Source organism: Oncorhynchus masou, chromosome 31 (genome assembly GCF_036934945.1).
Source record: "Oncorhynchus masou masou isolate Uvic2021 chromosome 31, UVic_Omas_1.1, whole genome shotgun sequence".
NCBI lineage: Eukaryota > Metazoa > Chordata > Actinopteri > Salmoniformes > Salmonidae > Oncorhynchus > Oncorhynchus masou.
In genome coordinates this window covers 39,479,610-39,495,216 of record NC_088242.1, presented here as the reverse complement: position 1 = coordinate 39,495,216, position 15,607 = coordinate 39,479,610, and the positions used below count along the sequence as shown (strand labels likewise).

The window sequence follows — 15,607 nt, the reverse complement described above, 5'->3', positions numbered from 1 at the left end:
GTCTTCATCAACCTGACCAAGGCTTTCGACTCTGTCAATCACCGTATTCTTATCGGCGGACTCAACAGCCTTGGTTTCTCAAATGACTGCCTCGCCTGGTTCACCAACTACTTCTCAGACAGAGTTCAATGTGTCAAATTGGAGGGCCTGTTGTCCGGACCTCTGGCAGTCTCCATGGGGGTAGCACAGGGTTCAATTCTCGGGCCGACTCTTCTCTGTACATGTCAACGATGTTGCTCTTGCTGCGGGTGATATCCTGATCCACCTCTACGCAGACGACACCATTCTGTATACATCTGGCCCTTATTTGGACTTAACTAACCTCCAAACGAGCTTCAATGCCATACAACACTCCTTCCGTGGCCTCCAACTGCTCTTAAATGCGAGTAAAACCAAATGCATGCTTTTCAACCGTTCGCTGCCCGCACCCGCCCGCCTGACTAGCATCACTTCTCTGACAGTTCTGACTTAGAATATGTGGACAACAACAAATACCTAGGTGTCTGGCTAGACTGTAAATTCTCCTTCCAGACTCATATTAAACATCTTCAATCCAAAATTATATCTAGAATCGGCACCTATTTCGCAAAAAAAGCCTCCTTCACTCACGACACCATACATACCCTCGTAAAACTGACCATCCTACCGATCCTCGACTTGAGCGATCTCATCTACAAAATAACTTCAAATATTCTACTCGGCAAACTGGATGTTGTGCATAGCCAATCTGTAAATAGCCCACCCAATCTATCTACCTCATCCCCATATTTACTTTTCTGCTCTTGCACACCAGTATTTGTACTTGCACATCATCTGCTCATCTATTCACTCGTGTCAATTTGCTAAATTGTAATTACGCCGCTACTATGGACTATTTATTGCCTTACCTCCTCATGCCATTTGCACACACTGTACATAGACTTTCTTTTTTTTCTTTTGTGTTATTGAATGTACGCTTGTTTATTCCATGTGTAACTCTGCTGTTGTTTGTGTCACACTGCTTTGCTTTATCTTGGCCAGGTCGCAGTTGTAAATGAGAACTTGTTCTCAACTAGCTTACCTGGTGAAATAAAGATGAAATCAAATTTAAAAAAAATCACAACTTGTAATAAATGGTGTGTCATTGTCAAAACATGCTGATACAACAGTAGCTAAGATAGGGAGAAATCTGTCCATAATAAAGTGCTGCAATCTTAACAGCACGATCAACAAGGCAGGTCCTACAGGCTCTAGGTTTGTCACTCCAGGACTACTGTTCAGTAGTGTGGTCAGGTGCCACAAGAGGGACCTCGGAAAATGACAATTGGCTCAGAACAGGGCAGTTGGCCCTTGGATGTACACGGAGAGCCAACACGTAAATCTCTCATGGCTCACTACTTGTTTTTGTAAGTGTTGACATGCTGAATGCACCGAGTCGTCTGTTTAAACTACTTGCACACAGCTCGGACACCCACGCATACCCCACAAGACATGCCACCAGAGGTCTCTTCACAGTCCCCAAGTCAAGAACAGACTATGGGAGGAGCAGGGTACTACAGAGGCATGGCTATATGGGAACATTATTCCACATCAGGAAACTGATGCAAGCAGTAGAAGATTTATTTTAAGAACTAGATACATTTACACATTATGGAACAGCGGGGACTGAAGAGACAGGAACACACACAAATGATAATATATGCACTCTACACACGTACACATGGATTTTGTATTGTAGATATGTGGTAGTAGAGTAGTGGTCTGAGGGAACACACAAGCAATATCTTAAATTGTAAAATTGCCTTATTGTTGCTGGACCCCAGGAAGAGTAGCTGTTGCCATGATAACAGCTAACGAGGATCCTTAATAAAACACAAATAAAGAAATTAAGCAAAAGCGTATTGATGGGTTGTCACTAGGTTGTACTCACTGGCGTTGTCCAGTTTCTGACAGATGATGTCATAAGGTGACTGCAGGTGCGTCACCATGGCAGCAAAGGTGTCTCCCAGTCCCTGGGTCAGAGGGTCAGGTGGCTGTGCCTCCATGTTCTTGTTCTTACCCCCCGACTGGCGGCGGAAGTTTTCCAGGGACGCACTCACCAGGGAGTCTGGCGCAGAGGGGGGAATAGCAACTAAATATTAAAACAACCTGGAGAAAACCTTTACCTTGTAAACTCAAAAAGAAACGTACTCTCACTGTCGACTGCGTTTCTTTTCAGCAAATTTAACATGTGCAAATATTTGTATGAACATAAGATTAAACAACAGACAAACTGAACAAGTTCCAAAGACATGTGACTAATAGAAATGGAATAATGTGTCCCTGAACAAAGGGGGATTGAGAGCCGGGCTCCTCGCTGGCCATGGCAGAACACAGACATTCCTGTCTTGCAGGAAATCATGCACAGAACGAGCAGTCTGGCTGGTGGCATTGTCATGCTAGAGGGTCATGTCAGGATGAGCCTGCAGGAAGGGTACCACATGAGGGAGGAGGATGTCTTCCCTGTAATGCACAGCGTTGAGATTGCCTGCAATGACAACAAGCTCAGCCCTATGATGCTGTGACACACTGCCCCAGACCATGACGGACCCTCCACATCGATCCCGCTCCAGAGCACAGGCCTCGGTGTAACGCTCATTCCTTCGACGATAAACGCAAATCTGACCATCACCCCTGGTGAGACAAAACCGCGATTCGTCAGTGAAGAACACTTTTTGCCAGTCCTGTCTGGTTCAGCGACGATGGGTTTGTGACCATAGGCAACGTTGTTGCCGGTGATATCCATTGGGGACATGCCTACAATAGGCCTACAAGCCCTCATTCCAGCCCCTTTCAGCCTATTGCGGACAGTCTGTGCACTGATGGAGGGATTGTGCGTTCCTGGTGTAACTCGGGCAGTTGTTGCCATCCTGTACCTGTCCCGCAGGTGTGATGTTCGGATGTACCGATCCTGTGCAGGTGTTGTTACATGTGGTCTGCCATTGCGAGGACGATCAGCTGTCTATCCTGTCTCCCTGTAGCGCTGTCTTAGGCGTCTCACAGTACGGCCACATCTGCAGTCCTCATGCCTCCTTGCAGCATGCCTAAGGCACGTTCATGCAGATGAGCAGGGACCCTGGGCATCTTTCTTTTGTAGAAAGTAGAAAGGCCTCTTTAGTGTCCTAAGTTTTCATAACTGTGACCTTAATTGCCTACCATCTGTAAGCTGTTACTGTCTTAATGACCGTTCCACAGGTGCATGTTCATTAATTGTTTATGGTTCATTGAACAAGCATGGGAAACAGTGTTTAAACCCTTTACAATGAAGATCTGTGAAGTTATTGGGTTTTCACAAATTAACTTTGAAAGACAGGGTCCTGAAAAGGAGATGCTTCTTTTTTTGCTGAGTTTAGTATAAGACAACGCATTTCAGCAAGAATTTGAATCAGAATCCAATTATTATTATGGAACTTGGAAAAACTGTTGCAAAATGATGACAAAATAAAATGGACACTGCTCACCAACGTCCTGTTCTGCACGTTTCTTATTGACGTCCTCCCTCACAGCATAACCTTGGTCCATGAGGAAAGTGCTCAGCTGTTTTCCTGTCAGAGAAAGATACGGTGTTTACATGGCAGACATGAAGACAGACAACGTGAAAAGCACTTCAATAGTCATACAAAGGACAATAGACATAAAAAGGGGAGTATGGTTACTATATTATAGTGTTAAAGTCAGTTAAGCATTCAGCGATACAAACATGAGAAAAAAATTGAATGATGCAAAGACATCCATATAGTTCAAAGCGACACTTTGTAGGACAAATTACGCTGTATACGGATGGAGAGCTGTACTCCAATAGGAGCGCCCAAAAAGATGCTCAAGGTTCCTAAAACTAATCATCCTTAGGTTTATTTTGGAGATTTAAACATGGTGATTCAGTCTTTCACCTTCTATTATTCACTGTAGCCAACTGACCATAGCCTTCCTGTGATACAGTACCGATAGGAGTCAGTAGGATGTCCACTGCGTAGGTGTGGTCATTCTCCTGTGTGTCCACCACAGTGAGTGTCAGGCTCTTTCCAGCCACCAGCTGTCTCACAGCCATGCAACACGCCCCCATCCAGCTGTCAGTCACCGGTGTTATCCCGGCGACGCTGCACTCCAAAGCCTGCAAGAAAAAGCTTGTGGTAAATAAACGTGAACAAGTGCAATTCATCAAGAATAAATACGCATTTGAAATAAAATAGGGCAGGAAATATTTGGGCATTGAATATTACTCCTTGAAAACAGATGAATTTGGAGAAGGAAAATTAACTTCAGTGCACACAATTTCACCCCTTGACTTTTTCCACATTGTTACTTTACAGCCTTATTCTAAAATTGATTTTAATTCCCTCAATCTACACACAATAACCTATATCAATGAAGCAAATTTTTTATTTTGTAAATGTATTAAAAATAAAACAAATAACACATTTACATAAGTATTCAGACCCTTTACTCAGTACTTTGTCGAAGCAACATTGGCAGAGATTACAACCTCGAGTCTTCTTGGGTATGAAGCTACAAGCTTGGCACACCTGTATTTGGGGAGTTTCTCCCATTCTTCTCTGCAGATCCTCTCAAGCTCCGTCACGTTGGATGGGGAGAGTCGCTGCACAGCTATTTTAAGGTCTCTCCAGAGATGTTGGGTTTAAGTCCGGGCTCTGGCTGGGCCACTCAAGGACATTCAGAGACATGTCCTGAAGCCAAACCTGCGTTGTCTTGGCTGTGTGCTTAGGGTCATTGTCCTGTTGGAAGGTGAACCTTCACCCCAGTCTGAAGTTCTGAGCGCTCTGGATCAGGAACCTTCACCCCAGTCTGATAACCTGCTTAGGACTTCAAAGATCTCTCTGTACTTTGCTCTGTTCATCTTTGCCTTGATCCTGACTAGTCTCTCATGCCCTGCCACAGATAAACATCCCCACAGCATGATGCAGCCACCACCATGCTTCACCGTAGGGATGGTGTCAGGTTACCTACAGACGTGACACTTGGCATTCAGGCCAAAGAGTTCAATCTTGGTTTCATCATACCAGAGAATCTTGTTCCTCTTGGTCTGAGAGTCTTTAGGTGCCTTTTTCCAAACCCCAACCGGGCTGTCACATGCTTTTTACTGAGGAGTGGCTTCCGTCTGGCCACTCTACCATAAAGGCTTAATTGGTGGAGTGCTGCAGAGATGGGAGAACCTTCAGAAGTTTCTCCTATCTCCACAGAGGAACTCTAGAGCTCTGTCAGTGACCATCCTGTTCTTGGTCACCTCCCTGACCAAAGCCCTTCTCCCTCGATTGCTCAGTTGGCCGGGCAGCCAGCTCAAAACTTCTTTCATTTAAGAACCGAGGCCACTGTATGCTTGGGGATGTTCAATGCTGCAGTAATGTTTTGGCTCCCTTCCCCAGATCTGTGCCTCAACACAATCCTGTCTCGGAGCTCTACGGACAATCCATTCGACCTCATTTCGTGTTTTTTGCTCTGACATGCACTGTTAACTGTGGGACCTTAAAAAGACAGGTGTGTGCCTTTCCAAATCATGCCTAATCATATGAATTTACCAGAGGTAGACTCCAATCAAGTTGTAGAAACATCTCAAAGATGATCAATGAAAACAGGATGCACCTAAGCTCAATTTCGAGTCTCATAGCAAACAGTCTGAATACTTATGTAAATATACCTTATTTACATAAGTATTCAGACTGTTTGCTATGAGACTCGAAATGGAGCCTAGGTGCATTTTTTATTTTTTAAATACATTTTCAAAAATGTCTAAAACCCCGTTTTCACTTTGTCATTATGGAGTAGTGTGTGCAGATTACTGAGGAAATTGTTTTATTTAATACATTTTAGAATAAGGCCATTACAAAATGGAAAAAGTCAAGGGGTCTGACTCCTTTTCGAAGGCACCGTATACAAAAGTATATGGACACCCCTTCAAATTAGTGGATTCAGCTAAGTGTATGAAATTGAGCACACAGCAATCCAATCGCCATAGACAAACATGGGCAGTAGAATGGCCTTATTGAAGAGCTCAGTGACACAGTCATAGGATGCCACATTTCCAACAAGTCAGTTTGTCAAATTAGAGCTACCCCCGTCAACTGTAAGTGGTTATTGTGAAGTGGAAATGTCTAGGAGCAACAACGGCTCAGCCGTGAAGTGGTAGGCCACACAAGCTCCCAGAACGGGACAGACTAGTGCTGAAGCACATAGCTAGTAAAAAACGTCTGTCCTCGGTTGCGACACTCACTACAGAGTTCCAAACTGCCTCTGGAAGCAACATCAGCACAAGAACTGTTCATCTAGAGCTTCATTAAATTGGTTTCCATGGCCAAGCGGCCACACACAAGCCAAAGATCACCATACGCAATGCCAAGTTTCGGCTGGAGTGGTGTAAAGCTCGCCGCCATTGGACTCCGGAGCAGTGGAAGTGCGTTCTCTGGAGTGATGAATCACACATATCCATCTAACAGTCCGACGGACGAATCTGGGTTTGGTGGAAGCCAGGAGAACTCTAGTTTTCAAAGAACTGAGGTGAATTTTCACAATGAACTCACACATGGTGGAATGGGTTCAATGCTGGCAGCGAGGGGCTTGATCCGATCCAGTGTCACATCTTCTTCGTTTCCAAAGTCAATGTAGAGAACTTTAGCATTTCCATCATCTGCAGCTACAGACTGGACAACACCTCTGTACCAGTTCTAGAAAGGGAGATAAGCAAAGGATTAGATAGTATGGATTTTTAATGCCTCAAAGTAGTATTTTCACAACTGCATTTTTTCAAATTTTCCTCAGTGTTCTCCTTCATCACCTGATCCAAGGAGTATTTGACGGCACAGACCTCTCCGGTGTTGGGCTTGTAGTCTGTCCCTAGCGAGCCACCATTGGTCTTCTGCAGTTCCACAGTAACGGCTCTCAGAGCCTCAACCAGCTCTGGGCTTTGGACGTGAATGAAAAACCTACTAGGGCTATGCAGCTCCACCACAGACACCTTAAGCCACAGACAACCAGGAGGAGAGAAGACTTCATCCGAGTACACAAACACAATGAGACTCAACATACTACATTGATAATGTTGGCCTATGTACCTACAGGACAATCGTCATTGTGTGGGTGGAACATTAAGGTATGTTGGATTAGTTTGTACACCTGTGCATTGTTCTAACATCAGACATCGCCATAGCATATTTTCTAAACATGCATAAAAAATAAGATAAGTCATTAATTTTGCCTCTAATTCTTTCAACGGTGACCTTTTAGGTCAGACTTTTTCCCAGACCTAAACATGACCACAGGAGGACATTAAAGGAGCTAGCCAGAGCACAAACCTGAAATTCCATTCCTTTGGTGATGTCATTCTTACGGAGGTCCCGCAGGTACACTCGCTGGGAGCAAGTCACATCACCGTTGTTCACCTGCAAACGCCAGGTAACTAACTGTGTTACAGATCTCAAAATAATGTTCTCCTCAGTTGACTGGTTACGTGTACTAATAAATTCCATCCAGTTGCCTGTCAAATATATAGTCAGCCTTGCACAATTCAATATTTTTTCTATGTAGAAAAAAAAACAAAAAAAAACTTAAGTTTACATGTATATTTGATTGATTTACTAACACAGGAACAAGAAAAAAAATGGTCTGGACAAAATTACTCATTTACTGTGTAATTTCACGTGGTAAAAATAGCGTTTGAAAAAGAAAAACAAACATTTTGCTCCACATTGTAAAGTGCAAGGGTGCCAATATCTTTGACCTCAACTGTACAAGTACATGAACTACAGAGTGAAAGGTTCAACAAATTGCATGAGGGGTAGGAATGGGCGGATTTCTCCATTCCCTTCTCCGGCCGTTGTAATGGTAAGCTCAACGTTGAAAAATGTTTCAGTCCCTGGAGCAAAAACGTTGTGCTACTATACCAACCATACCCTATTATAACAACTTGACCCTAGTATACAAACCCTACAATATTATACCAACCTGACTCTACTATACCAACCCTAAACTATTATACCAACCTGAACCTACTATACCAACCCGACCCTATTATACCAACCTACCCCATTATACCAATGACCAACCCTAACATTCCAACCTGACCCAACCCCAGACCCTACTATTATATAAAAACCCAACCCTACAATACCAACAGCACCCTATCATACCAACTCTACCCTATTAAACCAACCTGACTCTACTATACCAACCATCCAACCCGACCCTATTATACCAAACCCTACTACACCAACCCGACCCTATTAAACCAACCTGACCCCATTATACCAACCTGACCAACCCTAACATTCCAACCTGACCCTACTATACCAACCCTACTATACAAACCCGACCCTACTATACAAACCCAACCTACTATACAAACCTATCATACCAACCCTATTAAACCAACATGACGCTACCATACCAACCTGACACTACTATACCAACCTAACATTACTATACCAACAGACCCTATCATACTAACCTGACCCTACTAGACCAACCCGACCCTATTATACCAACCCTACCCTATTATACCAACCCGATTACACCACACCTACTATACCAACCTGACCCAACCCTATTATACCAACCCGACCACACCAACCTGACCCTACCATACCAACCCGACATTACTATACAAACCCGACACTACTAGATAAACCCGACCCTACTAGACAAACCCGACCCCATCATACCAACCCGACCCTATTAAACCAACCCGACCCTATTAAACCAACCCGACCCTATTAAACCAACATGACACTACTATACCAACCGACCCTATTATACTAACCTGACCCTACCATACCGACTTGACCCTACCATACCAACCCTACCAGACCAACCCTACTACACCAACCCGACCCTACTATACCAACCGGACCCTATTATATCAACCGGACCCTACTTAGACCAACCCTATCATACCAACCTGACCCTACTATACCAACCCTACCAACCTGACCCTACAAACCCGACTATACCAACCCGACCCTATTACACAAACCCGACCCTAAAATACCAAACAGACCCCATCATACCAACCCTATCCTACTAAACCAGCCTGGCCCTACCACACCAGCCTTACCCTAACAACCCGACCCTACTATACCAACCGGACCCTATTATACAAAACCGACCCTACCACACCAACCCGACCCTACCACACCTACCCTAACAACCCGACCCTAACAATCCGACCCTTATACCAAAATGACCCGACTATACCAACCTGACCCTATTATGCCAACCGGACCCTATTATGCCAAACCTACCCTACCAACCTGACCCAACCCTATTATACCAACCAGACCCTATTATTCCAACCTGACCCTACCATACCAATTGGACACGATGGGTAGATTAACAAAATGTTTGTCTTTCATTTGCTGTATTGGACTTGTTAACTTCTTATGGCTGGGGGTCAGTATTGAGTAGCTTGGATGAATAAGGTGCCTAAAGTAAAACGGCCTGCTCCTCAATCTCAGTTGCTAATATATGCATATTATTAGTATTGGATAGAAAACAATAAAGTTTCTAAAACTGTTTGAATGATGTCTGTGAGTATAACAGAACTCATATGGCAGGATTTTGCCTGAGTTAAAATCAAAACAGGAAGTCAGAAATCTGAGCTTTGTATATATTCACCAGAGTCCCCAATGAAATCCCCTTGAGATATTAATGATGTTGCACTGCCTAGGGGTTCCACTAGATGTCAACCATCAATAGAAATTATAATGAGAATTCTATGGTGTTGTGGGAGTGAATGATAGCAGAATCTGTCAGGTGTCTGGCAGTCAGCCATTTTATGATCATGCTTATTCCTCATGGTAGTCACTTGCGTTCCATTGCTCACGAAGACAAGAAGGAATAGTCCAGTTGGAACTTTATTGAAGCTATATGTTAAAAACAACCTAATAATTGATTCTGTACTAAGTTTAAAATGTTTCTTCGACCGGTAATAATCTTGACGTCAACATGACAGCTATTGTGACAAATATTTCTGAGCGCCGTCTCAGATTATTGCATGGCTGGCTTATTCCGTAAAGTTTTTTTGAAATCAGACACAGCGATTGCATTAAAAGAGATGTATATCTATAATTACATGTGTATAACTTATACTCATCATAAATGTAGATGATAATACTTCTGTTGAATGATGTGCCTATGCAAAAATCACTGGATGGTTTTGGAACTAGTGAATGTAACGCGCCAATGTAAAAGTTCATATTTATCAAAATATGAGTTATCAAACAAAACATACATGTATTGTGTAACATGAAGTCCTATTAGTGTCATCTGATGAAGATCAACGGTTAGTGATTCATTTTCTTTAGAATGCTTTTTGAAACATGTATTTTTGGCTGGGAAAATAATGGCTTCGTTTTTCTGTGGCTATGTGGTGACCTAACATAATCGTTTTCTGTGTTTTTGCTGTAAAGCATATTTGAAATTGGACACTGTGGTGGGATTAACAACGAGAATAGCTTTAGAATGGTATGAGATACATATATGTTTGTGGAATGTTAATTATGAGATTTTTGATGTTTTGAAAATGGCGCCCTACACATTGACTGGCTGTTGTCAAATCGCTCCCGTTAATGGGATTGCAGCCATAAGAAGTTAATGTGTGAAAGTTACATATTTCTAAAAATATATTTCTAAAAATAAAATAAAAATATATATATACACAGTGCCTTGCGAAAGTATTCGGCCCCCTTGAACTTTGCGACCTTTTGCCACATTTCAGGCTTCAAACAAAGATATAAAACTATTTTTTTGTGAAGAATCAACAACAAGTGGGACACAATCATGAAGTGGAACGACATTTATTGGATATTTCAAACTTTTTTAACAAATCAAAAACTGAAAAATTGGGCGTGCAAAATTATTCAGCCCCCTTAAGTTAATACTTTGTAGCGCCACCTTTTGCTGCGATTACAGCTGTAAGTCGCTTGGGGTATGTCTCTATCAGTTTTGCACATCGAGAGACTGACATTTTTTCCCATTCCTCCTTGCAAAACAGCTCGAGCTCAGTGAGGTTGGATGGAGAGCATTTGTGAACAGCAGTTTTCAGTTCTTTCCACAGATTCTCGATTGGATTCAGGTCTGGACTATGACTTGGCCAATCTAACACCAGGATATGTTTATTTTTGAACCATTCCATTGTAGATTTTGCTTTATGTTTTGGATCATTGTCTTGTTGGAAGACACATCTCCGTCCCAGTCTCAGGTCTTTTGCAGACTCCATCAGGTTCTCTTCCAGAATGGTCCTGTATTTGGCTCCATCCATCTTCCCATCAATTTTAACCATCTTCCCTGTCCCTGCTGAAGAAAAGCAGGCCCAAACCATGATGCTGCCACCACCATGTTTGACAGTGGGGATGGTGTGGTCAGGGTGATGCGCTGTGTTGCTTTTACGCCAAACATAACGTTTTGCATTGTTGCCAAAAAGTTCAATTTTGGTTTCATCTGACCAGAGCACCTTCTTCCACATGTTTGGTGTGTCTCCCAGGTGGCTTGTGGCAAACTTTAAACAACACTTTTTATGGATATCTTTAAGAAATGGCTTTCTTCTTGCCACTCTTCCATAAAGGAAAGATTTGTGCAATATACGACTGATTGTTGTCCTATGGACAGAGTCTCCCACCTCAGCTGTAGATCTCTGCAGTTCATCCAGAGTGATCATGGGCCTCTTGGCTGCATCTCTGATCAGTCTTCTCCTTGTATGAGCTGAAAGTTTAGACGGACGGCCAGGTCTTGGTAGATTTGCAGTGGTCTGCTACTCCTTCCATTTCAATATTATCGCTTGCACAGTGCTCCTTGGGATGTTTAAAGCTTGGGAATCTTTTTGTATCCAAATCCGGCTTTAAACTTCTTCACAACAGTATCTCGGACCTGTGTTCCTTGTTCTTCATGATGCTCTCTGCTCTTTTAACGGACCTCTAAGACCATCGCAGTGCAGGTGCATTTATACGGAGACTTGATTACACACAGGTGGATTGTATTTATCATCATTAGTCATTTAGGTCAACATTGGATCATTCAGAGATCCTCACTGAACTTCTGGAGAGAGTTTGCTGCACTGAAAGTAAAGGGGCTGAATAATTTGGCACGCCCAATTTTTCAGTTTTTGATTTGTTAAAAAAAGTTTGAAATATCCAATAAATGTCGTTCCACTTCATGATTGTGTCCCACTTGTTGATTCTTCAAACAAATACAGTTTTATATCTTTATGTTTGATGCCTGAAATATGGCAAAAGGTCGCAAAGTTCAAGGGGGCCGAATACTTTCACAAGGCACTGTATATATATATTTTTTTTTTTATATATATTTCAGCGGAATGTTGTCGAGGGAACCCCTGCCCTAGAAAGTTTAAATGAAATTCTGGGGGAAAAAATGGCAAACTCAGCTCAATCATTCATTGAATCAGATGGCTCATTCATAACAAATTGATACTGCCAATTACTTTAATGATTTTTCCATTGGCAAGATTAGCAAACATGCCAGCAACAAACACTTACACTAAACATCCAAGCATAACTGATCAAATTATAAAAGATAAGCATTGTTATTTTGAATTCTGAATTCTGTTGCATATAAACAATGACAAGCCACCGGGGTCTGACAACTTGGATTGAAAATTACTGAGGATAATAGCAGAAGATATAGCCACTCCTATTGGCCATATCTTCCATCTAAGCCTACTAGAAAGTGTGTGCCCTCTGGCCTGGAGGAAAGCAAAAGTAATTCCGCTACCCAAGAATAGTAAACGCCCCCTTTACTGGCTCAAATAGCGGACCAATCACCCTGTTACCAAACCTTGGTGAACTTTTGGAAAAAAACTGGTGTTTGACCAGACCTTCAGCACACTAATAGGGAAGGACATTCAACAAGCACACGAGCGTTGCAAAATAAAATGTACACATACATGTTATTCAATCATTACAACCACACTGCTCGTGAGCGTCAGCAAGCTTCTGCGTGGCCAGGCACTAAAAATTGAACTTGGTTCTATTTGTGACCCTCAACACGCTGCAAGTCCTCCTCTCCCATCTCCTCATTGGTTTTTAGGCGCATATACCCACGTGCCAGTCCCCAAATTAATATAATTGGTTCAGAGTTTGTTTTGAAATTTCAACCTGTGTGTCCTGATCGTGTCTGGTGTGGATGAACAAAATCAACTTGCGCGGTTTGGTCGGCATGTTACACAGGTGACCGATGATTGGCTGAGAGAAATTGATAAAATATTGTGGGAGTTGTTTTGTAAAGACTTCAGTGCGGCTTTTGACATTATCGATCTGCTGATGGAAAATCTTATGGCTTGACACCCCCTGCTATATTGTGGACAAAGAGTTACCTGTAACAGAAAAAGGAGGATGTTCTTTAACCTTTAGCGTCGAGCAATCCCGTATCCGGGAGCGTAATCATAGCCTCAAGCTCATTAGCATAACGCAACATTAACTATTCATGAAAATGGCAAATGAAATTAAATAAATATATTGGCTCACAAGCTTAGACTTTTGTTAACAACACTGTCATCTCAGATTTTCAAAATATGCTTTTCAACCATAGCTACACAAGCATTTGTGTAAGAGTATTGATAACTAGCATAGCATTAAGCCTAGCATACAGCAGGCAACATTTTCACAAAAACAGGAAAAGCATTCAAATAAAATCATTTACCTTTGAAGAACTTCAGATGTTTTCAATGAGGAGACTCTCAGTTAGATAGCAAATGTTCAGTTTTTCCAAAAAGATTATTTGTGTAGGAGAAATCGCTCCGTTTTGTTCATCACGTTTGGCAAAGAAAAAACCCTGAAAATTCAGTCGTTACAACGCCAAACTCTTTCCCAAATTAACGCCATAATATCGACAGAAACATGGCAAAACGTTGTTTAGAATCCATCCTCAAGGTGTTTTTCACAGATCTATTCGATGATAAATAATTTGTGGCAGTTGCCTTTCTCCTCTGAACCTAATGGAAAAGTGGACCCAGCTGGAGATTGCGCAATAATTTCGACGGAGGACACCAAGCGGACACCTGGTAAATGTAGTCTCTTATGGTCAATCTTCCAATGATATGCCTACAAATATGTCACAATGCTGCAGACACCTTGGGGAAACGACAGAAAGTGTAGGCTCATTCCTGGCGCATTCACAGCCATATAAGGAGACATTGGAACACAGCGCATTCAAAATCTGGGGCATTTCCTGTATGAAATTTCATCTTGGTTTCACCTGTAGCATTAGTTCTGGGGCACTCACAGACAATATCTTTGCAGTTTTGGAAACGTCAGTGTTTTCTTTCCAAAGCTGTCAATTATATGCATAGTCGAGCATCTTTTCGTGACAAAATATCTTGTTTAAAACGGGAACGTTTTTTTATCCAAAAATTAAAAGAGCGCCCCCTATTTCGAAGAGGTTAATGGAAGCCTCTCCAACATAATCCAGATAGAGTCAGGAATTCCCCAGGGCAGCTGGCAAGGACCCAAATTTTTGTTCAATCTTTACTAATGACATGGCACTTGCCTTCAGTAAAGCCAGTGTGGCTATGTACGTTAATGACTCAACACTACCCACTTCAGCTACTACAGCAAGTGAAATTACTGCAACACTGAACTTCTTTGGGATAGGGGGCGGTATGTTGAAATATTTGGCCTTTCACTGATTTCAATGGCTGGCACTTTTATAATAGGGCGAACAGGTACCCGATTGCAGTTCCTAGGGCTTCCACTAGATGTCAACAGTCTTTAGAAAGAATTTCAGGCTGTTTTTTGGAAAAATGAGACAGGAAATGTAGTTTTTCTAGATGGCCACCCAATATTGGCTGTAGTGTTTCCAGACAATAACGATTCTCAGACTTAAATTTTATCGCTTATTTGCGATACCTAAGGTTTGATTATAAACGTTGATTGACTTGTTTGGATAAGTTTATTGCTAACGTTTGGGATTCATTTTGTATGCATTTTGATGGAGGGAAACTGGGTGGATTATTGAATGAAGCGCGCCAGCTAAACTGAGATTTTATGGATATAAATAAGGCCTTTATCGAACAAAAGGACCATTTGTAATGTAACTGGGACCTTTGAGTGCCAACAGAATAAGATCTTCAAAAGGTAAGGCATACATTATATCGCTATTTCTGACTTTCGTGTCGCAACTCCCTGGTTGAAAATGATTCGTTATGCATTTGTGTGCTGGCCGCTGTCCTCAGATAACCGCATGGTTTGCTTTCGCCGTAAAGCCTTTTTGAAATCTGACACGGCGGCTGGATTAACAACAAGTTAAGCTTTATTTTGATGTATTGCTCTTGTGATTTCATGAAGGTTTAATATTTATAGTAACTAATTCGAATTTGACGCTCTGCAATTTCACAGGAAGGTGTCGAAATGGTAAGGGCATCCCACTGATCCACAAGAATTAACAAAGAGCTGCAGTTAGTTTCAGAATGGGTGGCAAGAAATAAGTTAGTCCTAAATACAATAAATGTATTGTATTTGGGACAAATCATTCACTAAAACCTAAACCTTAACTAAACTTGTAATAAATGGTGTGGAAATTGAGGAAGTTTGTGACTAAACTGCTTGGAGTAACCCTGGATTATAAACTGTCA

At 42.1% G+C, this 15,607-nt stretch overlaps 1 protein-coding gene across 1 annotated transcript in view; it reads right to left on the bottom strand.

Moving 5' to 3' along the window:
* Positions 1–15,607, bottom strand: part of tdrd1 (tudor domain containing 1) — a 90,737-nt gene that overhangs the window by 63,103 nt on the left and 12,027 nt on the right. The window contains exons 7-12 of the mRNA XM_064950951.1: positions 7,323–7,409; positions 6,806–6,985; positions 6,552–6,695; positions 3,961–4,129; positions 3,480–3,563; positions 1,910–2,086 (exon numbers count right to left, since the gene is read on the bottom strand). Of these exons, the coding sequence (XP_064807023.1) occupies positions 1,910–2,086; positions 3,480–3,563; positions 3,961–4,129; positions 6,552–6,695; positions 6,806–6,985; positions 7,323–7,409 (841 nt within the window). The remainder of the gene's footprint in view (positions 1–1,909; positions 2,087–3,479; positions 3,564–3,960; positions 4,130–6,551; positions 6,696–6,805; positions 6,986–7,322; positions 7,410–15,607) is intronic.